Source organism: Stigmatopora argus, chromosome 14, assembly GCF_051989625.1.
Source record: "Stigmatopora argus isolate UIUO_Sarg chromosome 14, RoL_Sarg_1.0, whole genome shotgun sequence".
NCBI classification, from domain to species: domain Eukaryota; kingdom Metazoa; phylum Chordata; class Actinopteri; order Syngnathiformes; family Syngnathidae; genus Stigmatopora; species Stigmatopora argus.
Genome location: NC_135400.1, coordinates 11949496 through 11972423, shown reverse-complemented (window position 1 = coordinate 11972423; position 22928 = coordinate 11949496). Strand labels below are relative to the sequence as shown.

General features: G+C 40.0%; 3 protein-coding genes across 5 annotated transcripts; 1 reads left to right on the top strand and 2 right to left on the bottom strand.

The window, feature by feature from the left end:
• Positions 1-301: 301 nt before the first annotated feature.
• On the bottom strand, positions 302-4684 carry ccndx (cyclin Dx). 3 transcript variants are annotated; one of them, XM_077619636.1, is made up of 5 exons: positions 4572-4684; positions 1474-1897; positions 1181-1396; positions 691-981; positions 302-613 (listed from the first exon to the last, which is right to left on the bottom strand). In XM_077619636.1, exons 2-5 carry the CDS (start codon positions 1699-1701, stop codon positions 476-478), a joined length of 873 nt encoding a protein of 290 aa, XP_077475762.1. In that variant the 5' UTR covers positions 1702-1897; positions 4572-4684; the 3' UTR covers positions 302-475. The 3 variants fall into 3 exon arrangements, with proteins under 3 accessions (XP_077475762.1, XP_077475764.1, XP_077475763.1); XM_077619638.1 differs by lacking the exon at positions 4572-4684 and adding an exon at positions 4082-4202; XM_077619637.1 differs by lacking the exon at positions 4572-4684 and adding an exon at positions 3608-3655.
• A 65-nt stretch (positions 4685-4749) lies between these two features.
• Positions 4750-7400, top strand: slc25a19 (solute carrier family 25 member 19). Its single transcript, XM_077618111.1, has 7 exons — positions 4750-4889; positions 5275-5416; positions 5498-5653; positions 5746-5916; positions 5983-6163; positions 6243-6373; positions 6713-7400. The coding sequence occupies exons 2-7, from the start codon at positions 5285-5287 to the stop codon at positions 6896-6898; spliced, it is 957 nt and encodes a 318-aa protein (XP_077474237.1). The 5' UTR covers positions 4750-4889; positions 5275-5284; the 3' UTR covers positions 6899-7400.
• pitpnc1a (phosphatidylinositol transfer protein cytoplasmic 1a) lies at positions 7387-22031 on the bottom strand. The gene is made up of 9 exons (XM_077618109.1): positions 21644-22031; positions 12075-12223; positions 11888-11976; positions 11758-11765; positions 11065-11136; positions 10138-10233; positions 9755-9910; positions 9607-9670; positions 7387-8968 (listed from the first exon to the last, which is right to left on the bottom strand). Exons 1-9 carry the CDS (start codon positions 21689-21691, stop codon positions 8655-8657), a joined length of 996 nt encoding a protein of 331 aa, XP_077474235.1. The 5' UTR covers positions 21692-22031; the 3' UTR covers positions 7387-8654.
• Between the last annotated feature and the right edge of the window lie 897 nt (positions 22032-22928).

Below are 22928 nucleotides of genomic sequence, written 5' to 3'. Positions count from 1 at the left end.
GGTTAAATTTCACACCATAGCTACTTTATGATAGTATGATAAAGTATGATAATAAATTTTGCAGTGTCACACTTAAAATAAATACATATGAAGACAAGACATTTTTTCTTTATTTGTTTCAAAAAATAGATTTCTTCATTTAATGAGTTCACTGAGTACGTGGAAAACCATTTAAAAGTATGGCAGAGTAAATAAATTAACATTAAACGTAAATAATTGCACAAAATAAATAAATAAAAGGTATAAATAAGCAAACAAGAGCATAAATAAAAAAGGACCCTACGATAAAAATATGGCACAAGTAACATATTAAGTTAAAAAAAAGGTCTGGCAATAAATAACCGAAAAAATAAATAAACAACACAATTAGGTCATTTCAATATATAGAAATATGCTATGTTATGGTCATAATTTACATCAGTTTGACTGATGACAACGATATCTGATTGGTCCACATTTGCGATTTGGCAGAACTTTAGAAATCGATCTCTCGCATATCGGTGGGCGTTCCGGCTCTCTCATCTTCAATTTCGTCGCCTTTGGCTGCAGGGGGGCTTCCAAGACGCTGACGAAGGGCGCGCTCAATCATCTCGCTGTAGTGCTCCAGCACCACCTGCCATGCCGAACGAAGGATCTGTTAGACCCATGGTTCTCAAACGTAGGGACACGAAAGCACAAACTTTTACTCACCGGTTCAGCACGGCACAGCTCGGCCAGCACGGAACAGACTGCGTAAGGCCCGTCGCTCAGGCCTCGTAGGGCGCAATTGAGTGAGGCGGCGGCTACCAGGGAGGGTGTCGCCCCTAAGAATCGCCAATCGCAAGCGCACATAGCCGCCAACGTGTCGCTGTGCCTCCTCAGGGTAGCGCTGTCCTCCCCGCACAAATCCTCCAGCGACGATAGGAAGTGCGGTAGGAAGTCCTGAGGGGTCACGCCCGCCGTGTCCCAACGCAAGGTAGCAAGGACGATGCGCTCCATTTCCTGGAAGAGCAGACAAAAGTATACGTTTTGGAAGTTTTTTCGCTGGCGTACCTCCAAGTTTAAATAATTTGGATGACTATCAGTGTCATTGGCAGATATTAGGTGAAAACATAATCTGATCAAATATTCAGCTCTGCATCATTAAAAGTGAACTGAAATCTACAATTTTAGTTTAAAAACGGCTAGCGTAGCTTCTCACCCGTAGGTTGGCAGGTAGGAAATCGTACTCGGCGGCGGTGCACAGGGCGTCCGAGGTGATGCTGTCACACTCGCTCAGCTTGGAGGCCACCAGGATGCAAGCGGCCGCCAGGCAGCGCGGCGACCTCGGCGCCGACAATGTGACTGACAGGTAGCGATCCATTAGAGAGACCGACAGTGGGAAGACGGTTTCGTCGCAGCCGCAATTGCAGCATACCTGAATTTAAGGGAGAAAGACCAATCCTTGACATTTGTCATCTGACATCTGTTTTAGTTTCGCTTCCCCTTCTGTACCTCAAGCATCCACTTGGCCAGCTCCTCACGTCTTTGGGGTTCTCGCTGTATGAGGCTGACGTACAGCGGCGAGGGCGCGTATCGTTTCTCCACACCCAGCAATCTCTGAATGACGCGCCTCCCGGACACCGACGGGTCCCAGGCGGCCCGCAGCCGACCCCCTGCGCCGCCGTGGTCTTCTTCCGTCTCCTCGCACCGCAGAGACATGCTGCTATTATCCGTCTGCATGCTGGCTGTGAAAAGTCCAAATGATACCGGCGAAACTTCGGCTTCCTTTTATACACGGGGGGAAGAATGAGAGGGTGGCGCCCGTGGCTATTGACATCAACTGTTAAGGAGACAATTGCTTCAACAGGTGGGCCGTCAAGTTTGGGAGGGGGGCCCGGGGCCGGCACAGACAAGAGAAGGAGTGGCGGGGCGACAGCTTGAGCCCGCCGATGAAAAGGGAGAAGAAAAAGGTCATCACCACATGCTGACAATGGGAATGGATGATAATAGCAGTGCTGTGTTTGTTTACAACAGTAGAGATTAATACAATTTACTGTAGTTAAGGACCCCCACAATTCTCATGTTTTGACATCATTAAATGACTAGCTATGACACTGAAAAAGATCAACTCACCAACCAAATGTATTCCGAAAGCGATAAAAAGTTAAGTCATCGTATGTGAGATAAATGATTTTTTGCTTTGTGCTCATATTTCTGTACAAATGACAAACTATGTATCTTATACGTATCTATGTAAATGTAAATGGCCCAAATATTCTCATTTTTAGCAAAAAAAGTGGTCTTTGAAGATATTTTATTACACGCACACTGAAATTTGAACATGTAGCTAAACGAGTCAAAAGGTTATAAAATTTATTTACATAAAAAAGCCATTTGTTGAGAGAAAAGCATTGAAAAACGGGTTGCAATTGAACCCCATCAATAAAATCTTAGCCCATCACGTCTCAATATGCCAAAATAATTGGCCATTTTCCACCCAAGTTGGCCTCATTGTCAAAGCAGCGTAGCTCATAGCTGTGACCCGGGACCCCCCGTCACCCTCCCTCGTGGCAATCTGCTGCTGTTTAAAGAGCCGTGATGGAGGTATGCGCAACAGACAGTGGAGCATCGGGTCAACGCGCCCGATTGTTTGCCTTTACAAATCAGTGTCAGACGCCAGGCCCGGCCCGGCCTTCTGCCTTCTGCCCGCCACGCTCTCAACGTATGGACACGCACCGCTCGTGCGACGGTCGCACGCTTGTCACGCACTCCCACGGGACCCCCGGGGAGGGGGACCGCACAATGGAGCTCCCCAGTTTGTATTTGACGTACTGACTACAGGTGGTATTCAGTGGCCGTCGGCTCGCCTTTCAAACCGGACGGGCCCGACTCGATTGGAGACGGTCGTCAATAATTCAGTCGACCTCGTCAATAATTCACGTGAATGTGAAGCAAACAACCCCGTGAATTGAAATTCACTTCTTCTGTTGACGGCGATAGACGTCCAATCCATTTCAAAATGGAAGCCAATAGGTTAATAGTCATTGAAATTTGATTAATACTTGCTAGCTCTGTCATTTTGACAAATGAATAATGCTCTTTCAACACTGCAACATTCATGAAATTGCAAAACCTAGATTCTTATGGGACTGAATATTATCATGAAAAAAGTAGACCCTACCCATTACTAGAAATGAACATGAAAACTAAGGAGGATGTCCAGGACACACCAAAAACACTGAAAGGTTCCATGCCTTAAGTTGAATATCAAATCAACTAAGTACTTGAATTAAAGTTATTATTCTACTTTTCAATGTATTGTGGAAATTTATAGAAAAAAAAAACAGTAGTATCTGGCACGTCTTTCACCAATAAACATGAAAATGGTTACAGGATACATACAGTAAAAAAATACCCATGCCTTACAATAAACAGAAAGTCAGACATGTTTTGTCCCCTTGAAAGTTAGAAAAACATCAAACGAAACATTAGTTTAGCGGATAAACTTGAAATTTGGTGTGAATGTCTGTCTGAAAATTCAACGAGCCCCTTGTGAGATGACTAAGGAATATCTTCTGGTACCAAGTGTGACGAGAAGACATAACTAATGAGATAAGTTGGTAAACAAGGTTATTTTGTTTGTTACTTGTGAGCCGCTTCAACTTTGACCTCCCCCTCTTAACACACACACCAGTGGTAGCAGCAGGTGTCTGTGTGCTAGTTGAATGGCAGCCTTTAAAAAAAGAAAAGAAAAAAAAAGAAGATCTCTGTTCTCCTGTGTCCCGGGAAATGAGCTGGAAAATGAGGGGCGGAGTGGCGCGCCTCCTTCTCAAGACCCTTCACTCACTTTTGAATACAGCTGCCACGTATGAATTTTGCAGGCTGCTTAAACAGGCTCGCGATCTGTCACCAGGTTTCTTCCGGGTGACGCCCATTACCCAGTCGCCCCCTCTGCTTGCCACCCTGGCTTGACCCCACTTGACTGGCACGGAGAAGCCCCCTTATTCAAACTCAATCTGCTTTGAAAGTGCTTTAAAAGACCGCTGCCTCATTTGGTCACAATGACACCAATGGGAATACACGCTCAATTCATTTTGTCTTTTAGACTTTGCTCACTTACAATTTAAGACCACGGGCATCCTAATCCACAAACCTGGACACATCAATACACTCATCTTCACTTGGTACTGGAAAAATTGCTTTTAAATACATCATTTTTGTATGAACGTCTGACATTTGTCATTTATAGACTAAAAATACACTTTAAATTATTCCTAACCCAAACCCAAACCCAAACCCAAACCCTAACCCAAACCCTAACCCTAACCCTAGTCCTAACCCTAACCCTTTTGTACGTCCATCGCATATGGAGAATTCACAAATAAATGCTGAATCTTGAATAAATGTGGTACCGTTTAACTCATATTTTGATACGTGACAATAGCCCCATAGTTAAAAAAAAATATAACAATATAGTATAGTTAAAACCAATGAATGTAAAATTTTGGTCTTTCTAAGAACAAAAAAAAAGTCACTGTGATTGGATTTTTTTTTGTTTACTCCTTTTCCGCTTAAGTTGTTCAATTTATTTTTGCTCACATACGTCTTACCTCTAATCAACGTTATCCCTTCCCTGTAGTTGAATATGTGGAATATATTTCACATATTTTATCATCAAACATACTACTACGGCATTTTTAGTGTATTTTTGCCTATTTACAATGATGTAGTTCTGTGTGTCATGCACTAGGGGCGCTGTTGCTTCTTTTCAGAATTTTTCAACCGGAAACATACAAAAAGAACATTTCCGTCATCACTAGGAAGTCTATTCGCTCCTGTCAATGTTAAAAACAGCATGCAATGATTTTGTGGACATTTCCAAGTCTACGTTGAATATTTACAACGTATTTTCTCGACAGTTTACCCAAGTAAGTTGTTTTTTTAAACTTCCATTGTCTCAGAAAATGTATTTGTTGGTAGCTTATTTTTTTAGCCAAGTCTTCTCACATGTCGTGTAGTTGTTTGTTTCCACCACACATTACCAGTGTCAGAATTTGGTCTAAATTACTTTTTGTTACGGGAAGTCAACCTTTTGTTTATCTTGAACACAAAACGGGAATAAACTATGTAAAATTATTTGTTAATGTAATGGAATACTGTTCCAGGTTGAACTCATTCCCTCAGATTGACAGTGAATACATCACATTTTGGCGCGAATTTTTGCTTTGAAGTTTGAACGGTGTTGTTTTCGCACTATTGACGGCAATGGTCTTGAAAATTTACCCTTTTCATTTCAATATTTTTTATTTTAAGCCTTGGCGACATGGTGGGCTTTGACCCCAGGGCACAGGGGGTCCCGCTTAGCGCCCAGGAGGCAGCCCTGGCTGGGTCAGCTGCTGGCATGGTTACCCGAGCCCTCATTAGCCCTTTGGATGTCATTAAAATACGATTTCAGGTATAACGCGTTGTAGCCTTGTCACTATATCCTTCCATTTAACTGGCTTCATTGTGAAATGGATATTTGTTTCCTTTCTAGCTGCAGATTGAAAGTCTGTCCTCCGCGGCACCAGTTGGGAAGTACTGGGGTGTAATTCAGGCGGCACGCCGCATTCACGCTGAAGAAGGCCTCGCTGCTTTTTGGAAAGGTCATGTCCCCGCACAGCTGCTCTCCATTTGTTATGGAGCAGTGCAGGTAAAGTCTAGCATAAATGGCAGCTGTCATTTGACCAACTCCGACTGGCTATTGTCACACACATTTTCTTAAAAGGTACTTTTTTGTTCTAGTTTGCCACATTCGAGCGCTTCACCAAGCTGGTGCACGACAAGACCGTTTTGGACAGCCGGACATCCGGCGTTCACTTCCTGTGCGGCGGTTTGGCTGCCTGCTCGGCCACGGTGGCGTGTCAGCCTTTGGACACGCTCAGGACGCGTTTCGCTGCACAGGGCGAGCCAAAGGTGGGATAAGATGGCCAATATACAGTAAAGCAAGCTCATGTAAACTTACTGTGAAAGTGTTTATAGCTGTACAGGAACCTGGCAGAGGCCGTGAATGCCATGTGGCGTTCGGGGGGCATGCTCACATTCTACCGCGGCCTTTCTCCGACACTTATCGCAGTCTTCCCATATGCTGGACTGCAGTTTTTCTTCTATAACGTCTTCAAAAGGCTTTTGGCGTCTCAACCTGCCGCCGGCAAGTCGCAAGGTCGGTGCAGTCAGGCTGGGTGACCTTAGAGTTGTGATTATTATTATTTATTTACAAGTATATGTTTGGGGGGTTATAGAAAATCTGAAAAATCTGCTATGCGGAAGCGGCGCCGGAATGATCAGCAAAACTGTCACGTACCCATTTGATGTTTTGAAGAAGAGATTGCAAGTTGGAGGCTTTGAGGAGGCCAGAGTTCACTTTGGACAGGTAACAATCTGATCAACTGCTTAACTCATTGGAAGTGATAGACAAACCAGATTTGCTCCACAAATTAACATAACCTAATTATTATTATATTCTTGGACACTGATGAAGGCGAAAGTAACATGCCGAAACATGTCAGGTAACAAAACGACCTAAAAACACCATTGTTATAAACAAACTAGTCAAAACGTATTATATTCTTTATTAGATTTATTTATTCATAGCTTTTGCACCTTTTATGTGTTTGGAGACTACTTAACTGATTTTAAAAAAGTTTAATTTTGCATTGGTATTGATGAAGATACGTTTCTGGTCAATGATTTTGTGAAATCTGACCCGTAGGTGCGACACTACCGAGGCTTGGTAGACTGCGTGACACGGATGACCAAAGAGGAGGGAATGCGAGGTTTTTTCAAAGGCCTCTCTCCCAGCCTGCTCAAAGCAGCACTCTCCACCGGTTTCACCTTCTTCTGCTACGAAATGTTCCTCGACGTACTGCGAGAATTCAAAAAAGACCACCAAAGGTAGCTGAGATGTCACTTGTTTACAAGATGAGCTGCAGCGGTAGGACATATTACATTTATTTATCATATTCTATATATAAACAAATACTATCATGGGGTTATTTTCATATGAAACTGAATTTTGCACTTAACTGTTACGTCCCTTGACTTATGAGTTCTTCTGTCTACAGAAGGAATGCCAAAAATTGTTATTTTGATAGTCGATTTATATACACCAAAGCTAGTTGGCATGTAAACAACAAAAATAAGACGCTCTGGACTATGAACCGAAGGGCTTAAAAAGTATCATTTTAATTATAAAAAAAACTTTGTGGGTCTAAATTTTCACTTTATCCCAATAAAAAAAAAATTGGACTAAACAGCTTGATCTCATAAGCCAAGGAGGAACGCTACTTATACACTGGTATTTATATATAGTGGACTTGAACGCACAAAAAATGTAATATTTATCAAGTGAAATGTGGTGTTGGGTCATTTATGAGTTGAGTAAAGTTGTGACAACAGTGTTTTATTGAGTCATATTTACAGCATAGGAATAGTTGAAATGAACAAATGGGTCAAAATGCAATGGAAACTTGCAAATACAAATATAACACTGAAAATCTAAATTACATATTCGCATAAACATCATGCAAGAACATCACATAGTACTGTTGAAATACACAACAGTCAATTAGCAGGATTCAATTATAATCTTTTTCAAAATGGTCCGTCCGTCTATAGAGTTTGAGTGGGTGGAAGCGATTAAATGATTTCATTGAAGAAACTTTTGCTGCAATTTTTTTTTCACTCAACATATTACCCGAGTAAACCCCGCCTCCTACAGGCACATTCATATTTAGAAGCTACAAAATGTACAGTATTTCATATTCTGTTTGCAATGAGTGTTGAAATATAGTATTTACATTTTGTGGGATGAAGTTGAGTAGTGATATGGTGCTAAGGAATGACTTCAAAAGTGAGTTTTTTGTTCCGTTTAGACTAAAGTATGAAATGCCTTGCTGCCATGTTCTAAAACAAGTGCTCAGGGACTACCTTGTCAGTTGAGGGCTTCTTTTTAGAGAAATATAGTACTGTCGCCATCTTTTGGCATATATTGATAACTACAAACCATGTTCATGAAGGCCTATAAATTATTCTTAGATTTATAAAACAGGCATAACTGCAAAAAAATAAAACATCCACAAATCACTAATATACATGTGTGTATGTATTACCTGATTTTTTTCTTTAAGTGCAGATGACAAACCAATAAGCAGTTCTCACACATTGGTTCACCCACCCAAGGGAAAACCTCAAAATATACAGCACAATTCCACCTAAGCAACCATATTCAAAACATTGCCTTCACTTTTCACCCTTTTTCTACCACGAAAATTTTAGCAAAATTGTCAAATTCATTATCAAGGTGCCATTAAATGTTTTTTTTACCCTCTTTGACCTTATGGCCCCAAATTTAATATTTACACCATTTTTTTAATCTCTCACATCCACAGTAGCCAAGTGAGACGTTCACAGACACGCGTGAAATCCCGACGCCAGCTCACCAAACAAAACATACGTGCGTTACGTGACTCCATCACCACACGTGAGCAACATGGTGGGCTTTTCATTGACTTATTATTCTTAGGAATGTATGCTACACGTAATCCAGCCAGCACGCCGACCGACGCTTCCGTCTTTGAGGGCCCGCGTCTCATTTTTCGGGACTCGGTCCCTTCGGGCCGTACTGAGTTAAGACCACTGTTGCGCCATAAATTTCATTCGGGCTGTGGGCTGGTGTTCCACGAGAAGAAGCTGGGCAGTTTAAAAATGGAATCACGCCGGCCCTGTGGGTCGGGCAGCGTGAGGGTCTCGGGGGCAGACTTTTTGCGAGGGCGGTCCTTGGGCACGCTAAGGAACTCGGGGGCTTCGGTGGACAGAGGGGTGGACGGGGCACTGTTTGGTCCGCCGCGGGCGCCGGGTGCCAATGTCGTTTCGCTGATGCTGATAGTCGGTGGAAATGTGCCCAGCTTCAAGTTGGTGGCCTCCTGCGTGGCACGCTCGTACTCGCGCACCTCCTCCATGCTCATGTCTGACGGCAAACGACGGCCATAAATGTCCGATCCGTTTGGACTTTGAGGGGCCGGCAGCCACCCTCCCAGTTCAAACGTATCGGATGTCTATCGCCGTCAAAGGGGACTGGCGCATTGAAAAAAAACCCAAAACATTCTACAGTAGTAGTTGTTAAATGTTTCCTGAAATATTTAATACCATAACATTACAGCTATGAAACGAGCCTGAATCTTAATGTACAGCACATGTCAAATTCGCGGCGCACGAACTAGACCTGACCTGCCAAAAGACCCTGAAAAAAGTTTTATTTTTGCTCAAATAAAATTAAAATACATTTTCTGTAGTCCTCAAAGAAATATCAATGACAAACGAAATAAGAAGTTCTTTTTTTTAATGTGAAATTAGTGAAAAAAATATTGAAAAAAACATTTTAAAAAGAAAATAGTGGAAAATGTAAACAAGTAAATAGAACAATTAATAAATAAAAGAATTGGATAACCTTCAGGTGAACAATATAGCAAAAAGGTTCGAGTATCAACATGGCTGGCGATTTATTTGATAATCGATTAGTCACTTAAATGCTTGGAATTTATATTTTGTTAAGTCTGAGATTAATGGATTGACTATCTAATAACTGCTAGTAAATTAAGCACTCACCGATCCACTCGTCTACCCAAGCAAATGCCTGCTTGTGTCCCAACAGCAGAACGTCTCGTATCACCTTGCACAAAAGAGGATAAAGCTGACTCACGAGTCCAAAATGATGTGTCAAATTTTAGTTTTAAACAATGTGGTCAGTCCCGACCTTGTGTATGAATTGCTCCACGCGCGTCTGAAGGCCCCAAACTTCAAACTTGACGCTGACTAGCTTGTAGGAGCACATGATGGGATCCTGATTTTGGATCCAGCCTTCCTGGAGGAGGCCGCGTTCTGTTTTCTTGGATTTGAAGTAGCGCAAATCCTGACCCCAGCCGCAAAATTACAAGAAATTCAATCAAAAGACTGATGTATCTACATTCTACCACATAGTGACTGGCTGTAAATGCTTATGTTTATGTGACGTTTTCAGCAGTAGAAGAGCAATCCATTTCAATCGCTTATAGTCCTGCCAGTCAAAATGGATTGGACATCTATTGCCATCAATGGCAGCCATTATGTTAATTGAGTGCTGAGATTAGCGCCCCCTACCTCCGTATCCTTATAATGCCGTTCAGGGACTTCGTCATAGGCGATATCCACAAAACACACCTCGGTTTCCTCGTCTTGGGGTTCGCTGCCAAATATCTGCAAAGGGAAAAAGCACTGCTGAAATAAGGGGGGGGATACCCTGATCAATAATGCTATTTTATGCTGACATGCTGTGGTTTCCCTAGTTGCACACACACGTGTCATGTTGTGTCTGAATGGAACGGACGTCTATTGCTGTCAATGGCCGAGATTGAGTTAAAAGACGTGAGTGAAAAAAAATCCCCAAAACGTTGACATCTGACTTTAGACGATGGGACTGAAACGCTCCTTGTTCACCGATGTTTGGCACTGTCATTATCATTAAGTTTCTTTTTTGTAATCAATATATTAAAAATATTAATTTAAATTAAACACCCAAAAATCTACAAAAGAATAAAATCCAAATCAAAATATTTTTTTCCCACAAAAATGAATGAAACAACAAAATGACAGAAAACACATTTTTAATGAAAAATGATTAACTAAATTAAATTAATAAATCAATAGATACAAATACAACAAAAATGTTACCCCCCCCCCCAAAAAAACCAAACTCCCCTTCCTCGATAGCAACAAAAATCCAAATATCCTGTCCTAGCTGAGAAAACATCCCAAAGCCACAATTTCAGAGACCACCTTGTAGCCAATTTGAATCATTAATTAGGAAGCAATCATGTTTTCATCACGAACAGAAGTTAGTGAAGGTGGCAGATCCACTTTGCTACTCTTCTAAAATTCTGCTTCATAATTAAATTAGCACTCCCACTCTCCTTTTCACATTAAATTTACACTTTACTCACTCACATTGGCACTTTATTTCAAACCCCGGGCCAATATGCTAAGACGGTTTTAAAGAAAACATTAGAGAGAATTAGAGATGAGACTCACTTTATCATTGCTCCCTTTGTTGTCCTCATATTTGCTCTCTATGTGGATGGAGAACTTTGGAAGGAATGAGCACTGACGACATACACAAGTGGGAAAAACATCATTGTGCGTTTAAACATTAGCATGAATATGAGTTCTCGACCCCCAGAAAAAAAAATCCTAACTATGGCTCTCATTTAAATTGTTGCGTGCAATTCAATTTTGGGTGACAGAGGCTAGCAGCGAATGGGCCGGATGCCAAAAACACTCGCCTAGATTACAAGTAGCACTACGCGGAACTATGCCAAGGCCAACTTTAACTAGAAGATTGCTTTTGCCTTGAATCTTCCTTGAAACAAATATAGACAACCTGCTCTTTTTGTCCCCCACTCCAATTGCCTATTGATGTTTTCTAGTTGCCATGAGTGGACATGCTCCTCTATCTTCAGTCTAAGAGCAAAATCATTAGTACCTCGGCTCCAATCAATTAACAAGTTTTACGGCTGAGACGAGCCGTTTGCCGGAACGTATTTACGGAGAAATGTTATCGGCTTGTTTATATCGACTTGTCTGGCCTTCCCAAAATGATTTCTTAAGGTGATATTGTTGCATCACCGCCGCCACCGACGAACATATTCATCAAAGTAATTTCTCTGCCCGTAGAAATTAGATCAATAAATTGACAAAACAACAATGTATATTAAAAGTACTCACCGTGTACTCTGGGTAAGTAGACAGAGGTAGTCGATGATTTAGTGGGCAGCATTAATAAGGGGACAAATGAGTGAAAAAAGGTGAATAGCACTATTAAAAAATCATTGTTATGCGAACAAATGAAAACTACCTGTGATAGTGTAGGGGTAATAGTTCCACGCCTTCTCCGTTACGTAGAAAATCTTGGGTACCACAGCTCGGGCCCAACTTGGTAGCTTACTGGAAACCACACAACAGAATGGGTTAGATGAAATGGCGGAACACATTTTTCCAAAACATTTCTTTTAAAAGATGTTGAACATTGTCCTCAAACTGACTTGTTGAGATAGATGCGTTTCTCGGTGAACTGTCCCGATCCATGCTCGGGGTCTTGGTAGGGCTCATTCTGAACCACCTCCACTCCCTCGCCGCGTTCACTTTGTTCATTGCTGTGCTTGCTGATCATATACAGCTGCCCGATCCGGTACTGAAACACACCGTGGGCAAACAATCAGTTCCAATCAGTGCCATTGATAGCTTTAGACATCCATTCCGTTAGATTACCCCCCCTCATTTTCCAGTGGTAAATAGCAGTGAAAAACTACGCTGATATGCAGCTGTCTACAGTGTAACACCTAAACCCACCCCCAATCCCGAATTAGCACACAATAGTCAACCTTCTCGGGGCTTTCACTCATCACTCAATGACCGACTTGGCCTCGCGACAAGCTCGTGAAAGTCCGGAATGCTGACTATTTTCCATACATTTGTGGCCATCGCAACGGCGTGTCCGACTATTTCCAGGTCCGAGAAATGGACACGGCCGTCCGCGTGACTGATGCAACTTGGGTGGGAATGCCGAACCGAGGATAGCCGCGTAAAGCTAACGGAAAGCCGACAAGAATACATTTGTCATTGCAGTTGCTAAATAACAATTTTCCATCCGACGGTCAGCTGAGGAAAGTGAGGACATGTTGACATCTTGCATCTGGACTTGAACAGTGGCTGCCCTTGGCGGCGATAGACGTCCGATCTATTAGGACTATCGGCAAATCCTTGTCATGCAAATGAGTCCCATAAACAAACCTTGTGACAATGTGATAATTAAAACGATTGGACGGTGTGATGGTTGCTATGGTAACGGTCAAATTTAGAACACGGCAAGAGCGCTTGTGTTTTTCAATTAAAACGCGACACGACCCGCCACGGGAACATCAAACAGAAGCGTCGGCGCGGGGTATAGGAGGTGTTTTTGAAACGGGGATGAGATGATTTTGTGCTCAAACGGCATTCAGTTTTTTTTGCCTTTCTGTTCTCTCACAACAGCAGGTTGGTGGCGTGGGTGGGTGGCTGTGCAAGGAGGGGGTCTGGTCATTGTGCTGCAGCCAACGAGTGTGTTAGTGTCAAGCACACACTTACTGTACAGTGCTAACTTGTCATTAAAATTCAGCCACAGAGCATTTAATTACTACTCTGAGCTTGTCGTACTTGTGGGTGAGATACAAAAAAACCTGATACATTTTTTAAAAGTTAAAAACACTATTTACTCTATCAATTGAATGTCTATTGCCGTTAAATTGAGTTTTTGTAACAATGTTAACATTCTTCTTTTAGTAAATAGAGTACATTAATGCAACTCTTGTGAATTTTTTAAATCCTCAATCAAATTCATATGAAGGAACGTTCATTCGCCCATTCCAGTCAATTCTGTCCGTCCCAAACAAGCAGTCGGTCCGTCCACCTCCAAATCAATGTCAATGTGTGTCCTTTGCTGTTTCAGCACAAGCCCAATCGTGGCTGCTATTGAAAGCACGGCTGACTGAATTTGGAGCAGTCAGCAAAAAAAATAAGATCAGCTCTCTTTTAATAGTTGGATCCAATCTCGATGGGCAGCATGTGGAGGGAGGAGGGCAGGTCTGCGTACGAAGGGAGACCGGCAACCTTTTTTCTTCGTTTAACCGCCTCCCTCACTCAAGCACTCCACTGCAAGATAAATCTAAGAGTAATAAAACTGTCAACGCCAATGCAATGCCCTTCGCTTTGGGAGAAAACAGGAAGCTTTGAGTGAGGACAATGAGAATTCCACCCCCTTTTTAAAATTTAAAATACAAATTAAACAATAATATTAAATAAATATTTACTTTTTCAAATGTAAAATATTTTTCTATTTTTACTGTTATTCTCTTCATTTGTTCATGAATTCAAAAAAATCATTTACCCCCTTTTTCATTTCAAATATATAAAATAGTAAAATTATAAAAGTTTTAAATAGAAAATATTTTAAAAATACAATTTTTATACCAAGAGCTAGAGAAATTATTTTAGTAAAAATGTTTTTAATGAGAAAAACAAACTTCTTAAAATCTTAATCTACTTTCACACTAAATAATTTTCAAAGGTGACAGAAATCAGAGACCCATTCATGATTCTTTCTTTATTTGACTATTTTGTATTGACTTTTTTCATGTAAAATTTGAATACATTGTAAAACCTTTTAAAATAAATAAGTAAAAATATTTCCTTTTTTTTACCTGATTTACTCGATGAATCGTAGCAGCCCTAGCGCAAATATTTCTCATTCATATTTAACGAGTTTCGAAAACTCTGAAACAGCTCACGAAATATGATCATACTTCTGATTTTGTAGCAACCATCTTTTTGGTAGTGGCTTTCTGGTGATTTTCCTCCTCCTGCATCTCTGCAGTGTCTGAGGTCACTGAACTAGACATTGCATAACGTCAAAATCACTCACTTCGCATTTTTTTAGATGGGTGGGGGGCAGATTGGGAGGGGTTGAAGTAAAGGAGACGAGAGGTGCTTTGAGTATAGAAAAAGGTAAAGCACTGCAGACGGAAACGAGCAGATTGGGAGCGGTTACGTAAGAGGATTGGACATTTTTCCCTTTGTTTCTCCTTTTGACTTCTACTGTAACTAAAAACACCTTTTTTCCAACGTCCTTTCAAATTTTTACATGGAAGGATCATTTAGCTTCCACAATAGGAAAAATGAATAATGCTAACTTCACATTTGCAGTCTTTTTGTCATTTCTTTAATTTGAGGAAGCCTGGAGGCAGAAACAGGTTGACTCCATCTTCACAAGGCTCATTGAACAGCTCGATAAACAAGACTCTCAGCCAGTTACGTAAGCTCTCCCGTCTCCCCTCGGTTCTACTCAGGGGTGTTTTGGTACAATTTCAGTCCGCTCGGGGCAATCCATCTGATTTATTATGCATATGGGGTACAAAGTGTACTTCTTGAGACTGCCGTTCAAATGGAGACAGATGGCGAGGAGGAAAAACTGAAAAAAAAATCGACCAGAGTAAAAGTAACTGTGTTCTCACTCTCAAGTCTTTTTTTAAATCAATCCACGGCAAGCACTGTTTAACAATTTAACAATTGCCATCTCCAAGAGTTAATGATCAGATTTTTGTGCTATTGTCGGGGGATAATCATCCAATTAGTTCTGACTAATTGGAGGGTTGACAGTAATCGAATGATTAAAAAATGAAAAAACTAAATTTTCTTATTTGGCCAAATATCACAAAACCTACTTAGTAAATGTATACATAAATTTGGGCTGGCACTGAATAAAAAAGTTATATTTTTAGCATGTATTTATATTTTAACAATTCATACAAAAACAATAAAAAAATATTCCTCAAATCAAATTGATTGGACATTGATCTGCGTCACTGGCAGCCTATGAGTTGAATTATTTTAAGATCATGAGCATTCTTATTTAGTTTTTCATTTATTCATCTTTCGTACCGCTTAAGAATTCAGCAGAAAATTAGAAGCACCTGACTGCAATCCACTGATTGCACTCGGACCCCAGATTAGTAAAAAAAAAAAGGTGAAAATGAAAAAACTAAATTTTCTTATTTGGCCAAATATCACAAAACCTACTTAGTAAATGTATACATAAATTTGGGCTGGCACTGAATAAAAAAAGTTATATTTTTAGCATGTATTTATATTTTAACAATTCATACAAAAACAATAAAAAAATATTCCTCAAATCAAATTGATTGGACATTGATCTGCGTCACTGGCAGCCTATGAGTTGAATTATTTTAAGATCATGAGCATTCTTATTTAGTTTTTCATTTATTCATCTTTCGTACCGCTTAAGAATTCAGCAGAAAATTAGAAGCACCTGACTGCAATCCACTGATTGCACTCGGACCCCAGATTAGTAAAAAAAAAAAGGTGAAAATGAAAAAACTAAATTTTCTTATTTGGCCAAATATCACAAAACCTACTTAGTAAATGTATACATAAATTTGGGCTGGCACTGAATAAAAAAAGTTATATTTTTAGCATGTATTTATATTTTAACAATTCATACAAAAACAATAAAAAAATATTCCTCAAATCAAATTGATTGGACATTGATCTGCGTCACTGGCAGCCTATGAGTTGAATTATTTTAAGATCATGAGCATTCTTATTTAGTTTTTCATTCATTCATCTTTCGTACCGCTTAAGAATTCAGCAGACAATTAGAAGCACCTGACTGCAATCCACTGATTGCACTCGGACCCCAGATTAGTAAAAAAAAAAAAGGTGTCTTCTTTATGGGGATTTTCAAGCACCTCCACTTCAACGCCACAAATTTAAAATACAATTTTCACAGTTGAAATGATTCCGATGTTTGTAAACGGATTCCAGTCGCACATAAGTGCGTCGCGTGGTTTTATAGTAGAGCCGCGTTTTGCCTGCAGTGCCCGTGGTTGCTACAGGAACAACCCACAACTGATTAACAGATCTCCTTGAAGATGAAGTGGTCTTCAGTGCGTGTGTAGTGTGCACCTGTGCATGCAAAATGGAAGGCCATCGACCTTGTGAGGGTTTCTCCTCTAGTGGCGTCGATATTTACATTTAAAAAGGGGAAAAATAGTTGTTTTTATGCGTATGGCATATCCAGTGTAGAACTTGCTTGATCTCAACTGTTGACATTTACTGTATTTCTCAGAATATGAGCCTCAATTTTTTTCTTTCTCTGTAACAAAGTGGCTACTTGGTGGATGTTTTTTAGGTAGATAGGTAGCATCATGATTGTGTGCACTCAAAGTGCATTATCAAGTGCAACTTTAGCTTCTTTTGCTAATGTTAGTATTCATGATATTAAGTTTTTCAGATGGTGCGTTCTTTTCAGAGACTTGCTCTATAGTGCATAATCTACACTGACGTAATTAGTAGTTGTTAAATATTAATTCTGGACTGTTTAAGATACCCCACATAAAGTTCCAACAGGTATAGCATTGTAATTTCTGTAAATGTGTTAGTGTTATTCGGCAATGCTCGTCTCACAAAAAAGAAACCGTTTTTAATTTGTATTGGCATCAGTGACATAAAAGCCAGCATGCGCGGCCGTGGGCGGTCAGGAGTAAAAATAAACCTTAAACCACACGTCCAAAGATACGAGAAGCGGCGGCCACTTCGCAACACATTTATGAGTATGTTTGCTTCTCCGGTACATCACTTATCTGTGCGTACAATGCGTCCTGATGCATTGTCATTGTGGCGTGGCGCGCCACGGCCAGCTGCTCCCATCCCGCCCCCTCACGCTGCCACCTGACCCATAACTCTAGCCACCTCGCTTCTATTCTCAGCGGCCGTTATCACCTCTTGTTTGGCCAGCGCGTTGACACCGAGGGCGAGGAAAGATTATAAAGAGTTTCCTGCCAAATGCCATCCGAGCGACTTCCTGTTTTGGGCTTTTATTTATTTATTTGTTTATTTTTTAGCCACCTGTGACTCACCCGTCCCGTGAGTTGTCTTACGTACAGAATATTCCCTTCTGTCAACCAGAACAGTCATTAACAAGCGTTAGAGTAGTTGTAGTTTTACATTTTTCTACCTAAATTCAGACACATCTCACTTATGTAAACCGAAAATACGATTAGTCAATAGCAAATGTACTTTTTGGTTTGTCATCAGGACAGATTTTTCCGTAGATGCCTGTTGTCAGTAATTTGACATAACAAAAATAATCAAATGAATATATTTTTTTATTTGGAGATTTTTTCATGCATTTTAACAACTTCCAGTCAAAATGGATTGATCGTCTGTTTTTTTTAGATACAGTCGTCAATAAATTAAGTAATCTTTTGACGTGAAATCCGTGCTTGCAATCTTTTTTTAATGGAGACCATCGATTTTAAATTAATCCGTTGATTTAGAAGAACGAGTTTAATAAACGGAAATGGAGTATGTTTGTCTCTCGTTATAAAAACATGGACCATTGCGACTGCTTATCTTGAAAAAAGCGGAGCGAGCTTAACGCTCCTGATGATATGTCGTTTCAATTACCGTTACTTTTTATTGCATTGACCTAGCCGTTACCCCTTCAAAAATGTTTTAACATTCTCAATAAATATCTTCACCTCGCCTGCTTTCTCACGGACTGATTTTGTGAAAGTGCAGCTGTGAAGACAACACTGCATTCATCCTTCACAGGCTGGAAATCAATCCCACTCGGGTGAATCATGAATAAATCATTCTCTCTGTGATCACAGAGATTTCCCGATTCCGTCCAAATCAAACGTCTTGCTCTTTTTTACCCCCACACTTGCTATCGATTCAGGACCTCTTGAAATGTTCATCGTCTCTTATCTTGCTCGGCTTCTTTTCAGAGAGAGATTTGATCATTAGGAATCGCGATACGGTTCCTTTGGTCATTGGGCTACGCTAAAGCTAAAGCCCGCTATCATTATGTCCTAATCTGATGTAACATCAAAGACAATGGAATTGGACACAGATAACGACTGCCACTGACAGCGATAGACATCCAATCCATAGCGTACAAAAGTAACATGATGCCGTTTAAAAAATTTGGCACGGTAGCAAAAACAACCACAATTGACTACAACAGCTAATATGTTGAAAGGCAGCTACAAGTGACAAGCCAAAGGGTGGCCAACTTGCTTTGACACATTGGCAGCGAGGGCTGCTTCTAATGCGTTAAATGGAATTAAAATCCAAACCGGACCCAATCTATGGAAATTAATCAAAGCGTCAATGCATTTGGAAATGGAAAAAAAAGCCAGGCTTTCTTCCAATTGCTGCACACAGCAGTTGAAAGCTTCTTTTTTTAAAACTTCACAACATAGTATAGTTTAACAGTTAATCAAAATTTGTTCCGCACATACAATGTTCAAGAATGTATTGTTAAAATGCTTTTCACGTATCACGGTGAGTCGGCCGCCTTTGTTTGTGTCACGTGCTCGAATGTCCTCACTTTAAATTTAGCTTCCGGCTATTAATAGAAGGCGCTTGATTGACCCTTTACATTCGCCCTGACATATTCACAATGCTATTGTAGTCTTTGCTCCAAAAATCTGCTCCCAGTTGCAGTTTACTGTCATCATGTTTACTCTCAAACTACTGATTGAAAACATGTGTGTAGCTTTCTATTCATTTATAAATTCACTTTAGTTTAATGCTAAAAAAAGAATCCAAAACATCATAGAAGGTCTTAAAAAACAACAACACTAGTGTTATCTGATTGAACTCCCATTAGTTTGAGTATGATAAAATGCCCCAAAGTTACTCTGAAATATAAAAACATTTCATTTTAAAGTAAGTCTGGTTCATTTTCACCCTCAATAGCAGCTAATAAGTTAAATCCCATCCTGGCAAACTGATAATTATTGGTAGTATCTTGAATTCTTCCTTTTCAATCAGCCATTACTCGTTAACACAGGTGAAGAAAAAAGGAATATTGTTATGTTGTTTTTACAAGAGTTAAAACAAAGTAACCGCAGAATGGGTGCGCTTATTTTTTTTTTAAAAAGCATATGCAATAGCACAGCGGTGCGAGAGCTTCATCAAAAAACACGAAAACAGCATTAAAATGAATCATTTGAGCGCCAGGAGACAAATTGTCCTGTGTGAATCACATGTTTAAAAACAGTGAACCGCAACCTGCCATTTAATTTGGGGATTAAAATTGCTTGAACAGCTGATTCTCATTGAGGACAATTGAATTGTGTTTTGATTTGTGAGAGCGCGAGCAAGGAAAACACATTTTGATCAAAGTCCATGAAAAATAGATGGGGAGTCAAATTAGGCAATGTTTGAAACTGATTGATGCCTTTGGGCAGTAACCACTGGTGAACTTTAAATCATAAACGTATGCGGCGGACATATATATTGGTTGCCAATGACAGCGATATATTTAGAGCGCCCAGGGGGAGGTCTAAAAGACTCGTTTGCTTTGCACTTGTACCTTTTCTATTGAAGGAGACTTCATATCAGTTGCTGAGGGTGTAGTGGTGTATTCCCATGACTTTGTGCAGGCAGCGTGGGATTGTTTCCCACTGTGATGATGATTGTCAATGGTCGACTGACTTGCAACCACTTTAGGGTGTAGTCTGTAGCACCACGCAAAACTGACAGGGATCAGCATTGTTTATGGAGTAATAAATTGATTTTTGGGGGGGATGTATATGCACACATTGAATCTCAGAACACATTTTTTAAATTTTTAGAATGCTTGGAGGGAGGGCTCCAAATCTCACTCAGTTTGATGTTCTTTTTGGACATAGTATATAAGCATTGATCTTCGGTTTTGACTTTTTTTTGTCAAGGCTAATTATGGAACTCAATGCTGTTTTATTTAATCTCAAATGATGCCACAACATATGTAGACAATTCTTGATTTAGAGGAAGGTGTGCAAACTTCTGCAACCATCTTATCTGTCTGCCTTTACACAACATAAATCATATGATGGTCATCAAAGGCATTGAAATTCATTCACTCACAGCCCTCACAATTCCAATGTATTGGACGTCACCCTCGTCTTCCACGGCCTTATACAGCACGGCAACGATGCCATTTAAAGCGACACCTCTCTGTAAGCCACTATGGCAACACGCGCTTTTATAGATGGAATGATTCCATAAGGTGGAAGGTCGATTCGTACCATAAAACGTTAAAACCTTGAGGCCAGTGCTGCACTCCATTAAAACGCCTGTAGAGTAAATAAGTTCATAATTGCTATGTAAGGATTTTGTAAAATCACCTGATTTTCTCCTTTTGTTTTTGAGAAAACAAGGTGTTCCATTGTTAATGACCAAAGGATGCAAAAAGTGAGGAGTTACATTTTGTGTTTGACGGAAGTAGAGAATCTATACGTTCGTTTGTGGGTTTGATGCTTATATTCAGTGTGTCTAAAAAGATTCGTCTCAATGGTTAAATGATTTTGTTTGAAATTTTGATATTTTTCTCATCGTTTATCCTCACAACGGTCGTGGGGGTGCTAGAGCTTATCCTAGCCAACTTTGAGCAGCAGGCGGGGGACACCCTGAATTGGTTGCCAGGCAATCGCAGTATACTTGGTTTATATTTTAGAAAAGACATTGAAGTTAAAGAAGAGTAAATAATGCGAGAAAAACAGGAAAGATAAGGGGCAATCTTTCCTGTTTTTCTCCCATTATTTACTTCCTTTTTTTTTTTTTGCAAAAGCCAACAAAAACAAAAAATACTCACTTTTCAATTTTTGGATTTGAAAAAAAAAGTTTTTCCCAAATATATTTTTATTTACCTAAAAACAAAGACATAACTACAGTAAATATTTGATTTCTGAGGAAGTCCTGGGCCAAAATATATAATTATTTTGTTATGGATCAAATGAGATATATTTGCAAAATCTGATTTTCATTCCATGATATTCCTGGTCTAACTTTTGTCAATGCATCCTTTTTGATTCCATTGCACATTTCCAGCTAAAACCAGAATTCCAGAGTACTACAACAGTAAATGACGTGCTTATTAATAAATGAGCCAATTCGTCAAGTCATCACAGCAGTGCTTCATTCGAATAACCGTTTCCGGGTGAATGCCCCAAAGTATAGGCATGATTGCACCCCCTAAAGGGTAAATAAGCAAAATCACACTTACCTCCTCTACAGTGAGAGGCATGCAGATGCGGTACTCCTTCATTAACATATTCTCGCCCCAGAAATGATTTTTTTCGGGTTTCAAATGACACTTCCTTCGTTCAGGTGAGTCTTTCCGTTCAAGTTATTGATTGATAGAAAAAAAGCCAGCCATCGAATCCCCTCCTCCGCACCTGCACTGCGAGATGCTGCAAAGTTGGTCAAACGATTTGACTTCTAGATTCTCGATCACCGAGTGAGTTTCAAAGTTTCAAAGTCTGACTAAGAGGCTCCAAAAAGAAAAAGAAAAGAAGAGAAGAGAAGAGTCGTAGTAGCCGACTTACAAACTCCACTCGTCAATTGAGCCCTCGCAGCTAAGAGCAGAGAAAGAAGAACAAGACGATCTGAGCAAAAGCTACGCAGTCAAGTTAGAGCCAATGCGGCGTCAGAATAGAAAGCGCAGAAGTCACGGCTTCACAATAAAATCGTCATTGCGCCGTAAAAACGTCATTTGGAACAATGTACCTCTTTGTGGGAAAACTGTTCGTCTCAGAGAGCTATGTTCAACGCGAGGGCGTCTGGAAATTCTTGTGAAGAATTCGGGGGTCGTTTTATGAAGAGATCGCTCTGCTTTTAATTTGAAATCCCAAAAAGGACGCATTGACACGGCTTTCGTTTTGTAAGGATAGGTCTGAGGGGCTTCTTGACCTCACTCGTTCAAAAGTCACAAAATGAAACGAAAACCAAGATTGAAACCCTGACAAATGACTTTTCAGACTCTTTTAAGAAATATACACCATATTACACTACATCTGAAACGTAGGTCTGTTGTCGCTTGTACAAATTGGGTCCCAAATGGGAGCTGACCTGGGTGCTGAAATGTACTCCTAATTCGTTTTATTTTGAAAAACCAAGTAGGACTGTATCTTAAAATTAACTGCTCGTATGTATGTCATGTATTGAAGTAGGAACCTAGACTGCAATGACCTTCAAGGTATCATCTCTTTTCAAATTGTAATCCAATTCTATATTGCACCTTAGCTCTTTCACTGAAGGTAAAAAAATCTTTTGTCACAAGCATTAGATTTGAATATAAATTATTATATTATATTTTGTATGTTATATTATATGTAATTCATCACGAATGCAGTTCTAGTCTCAAAATAGTTATTTTAAGGGAAACCACTAAACATCAAGTAGTATAAATATTTTTTTAAATATACAAGTAGAATAAAAATATACTGCTACTTTTGAATTACGAGTTACTACATTTATTCTGTGAGCCAGCTTTACATAAATACTAACAA

Bases quoted from the DNA above. Each gene is read 5' to 3' on its own strand.
- ccndx (XM_077619636.1), bottom strand. From the start codon at position 1,701: ATGCAGACGGATAATAGCAGCATGTCTCTGCGGTGCGAGGAGACGGAA. The intron at 1,397-1,473 runs GTACAGAAGGGG...CCTTAAATTCAG, and splicing joins TGGCCAAGTGGATGCTTGAG to GTATGCTGCAATTGCGGCTG. The intron at 982-1,180 runs GTGAGAAGCTAC...CTGCTCTTCCAG, and splicing joins TCCTACCTGCCAACCTACGG to GAAATGGAGCGCATCGTCCT.
- slc25a19 (XM_077618111.1), top strand. From the start codon at position 5,285: ATGGTGGGCTTTGACCCCAGGGCACAGGGGGTCCCGCTTAGCGCCCAG. The intron at 5,417-5,497 runs GTATAACGCGTT...TTTCCTTTCTAG, and splicing joins TCATTAAAATACGATTTCAG to CTGCAGATTGAAAGTCTGTC. The intron at 6,164-6,242 runs GTCGGTGCAGTC...GGGGGGTTATAG, and splicing joins TGCCGCCGGCAAGTCGCAAG to AAAATCTGAAAAATCTGCTA.
- pitpnc1a (XM_077618109.1), bottom strand. From the start codon at position 21,691: ATGTTAATGAAGGAGTACCGCATCTGCATGCCTCTCACTGTAGAGGAG. The intron at 9,911-10,137 runs GTAGGGGGCGCT...GGCTGGGGTCAG, and splicing joins GGCATTATAAGGATACGGAG to GATTTGCGCTACTTCAAATC. The intron at 9,671-9,754 runs GTCGGGACTGAC...CTTTTGTGCAAG, and splicing joins TGGAGCAATTCATACACAAG to GTGATACGAGACGTTCTGCT.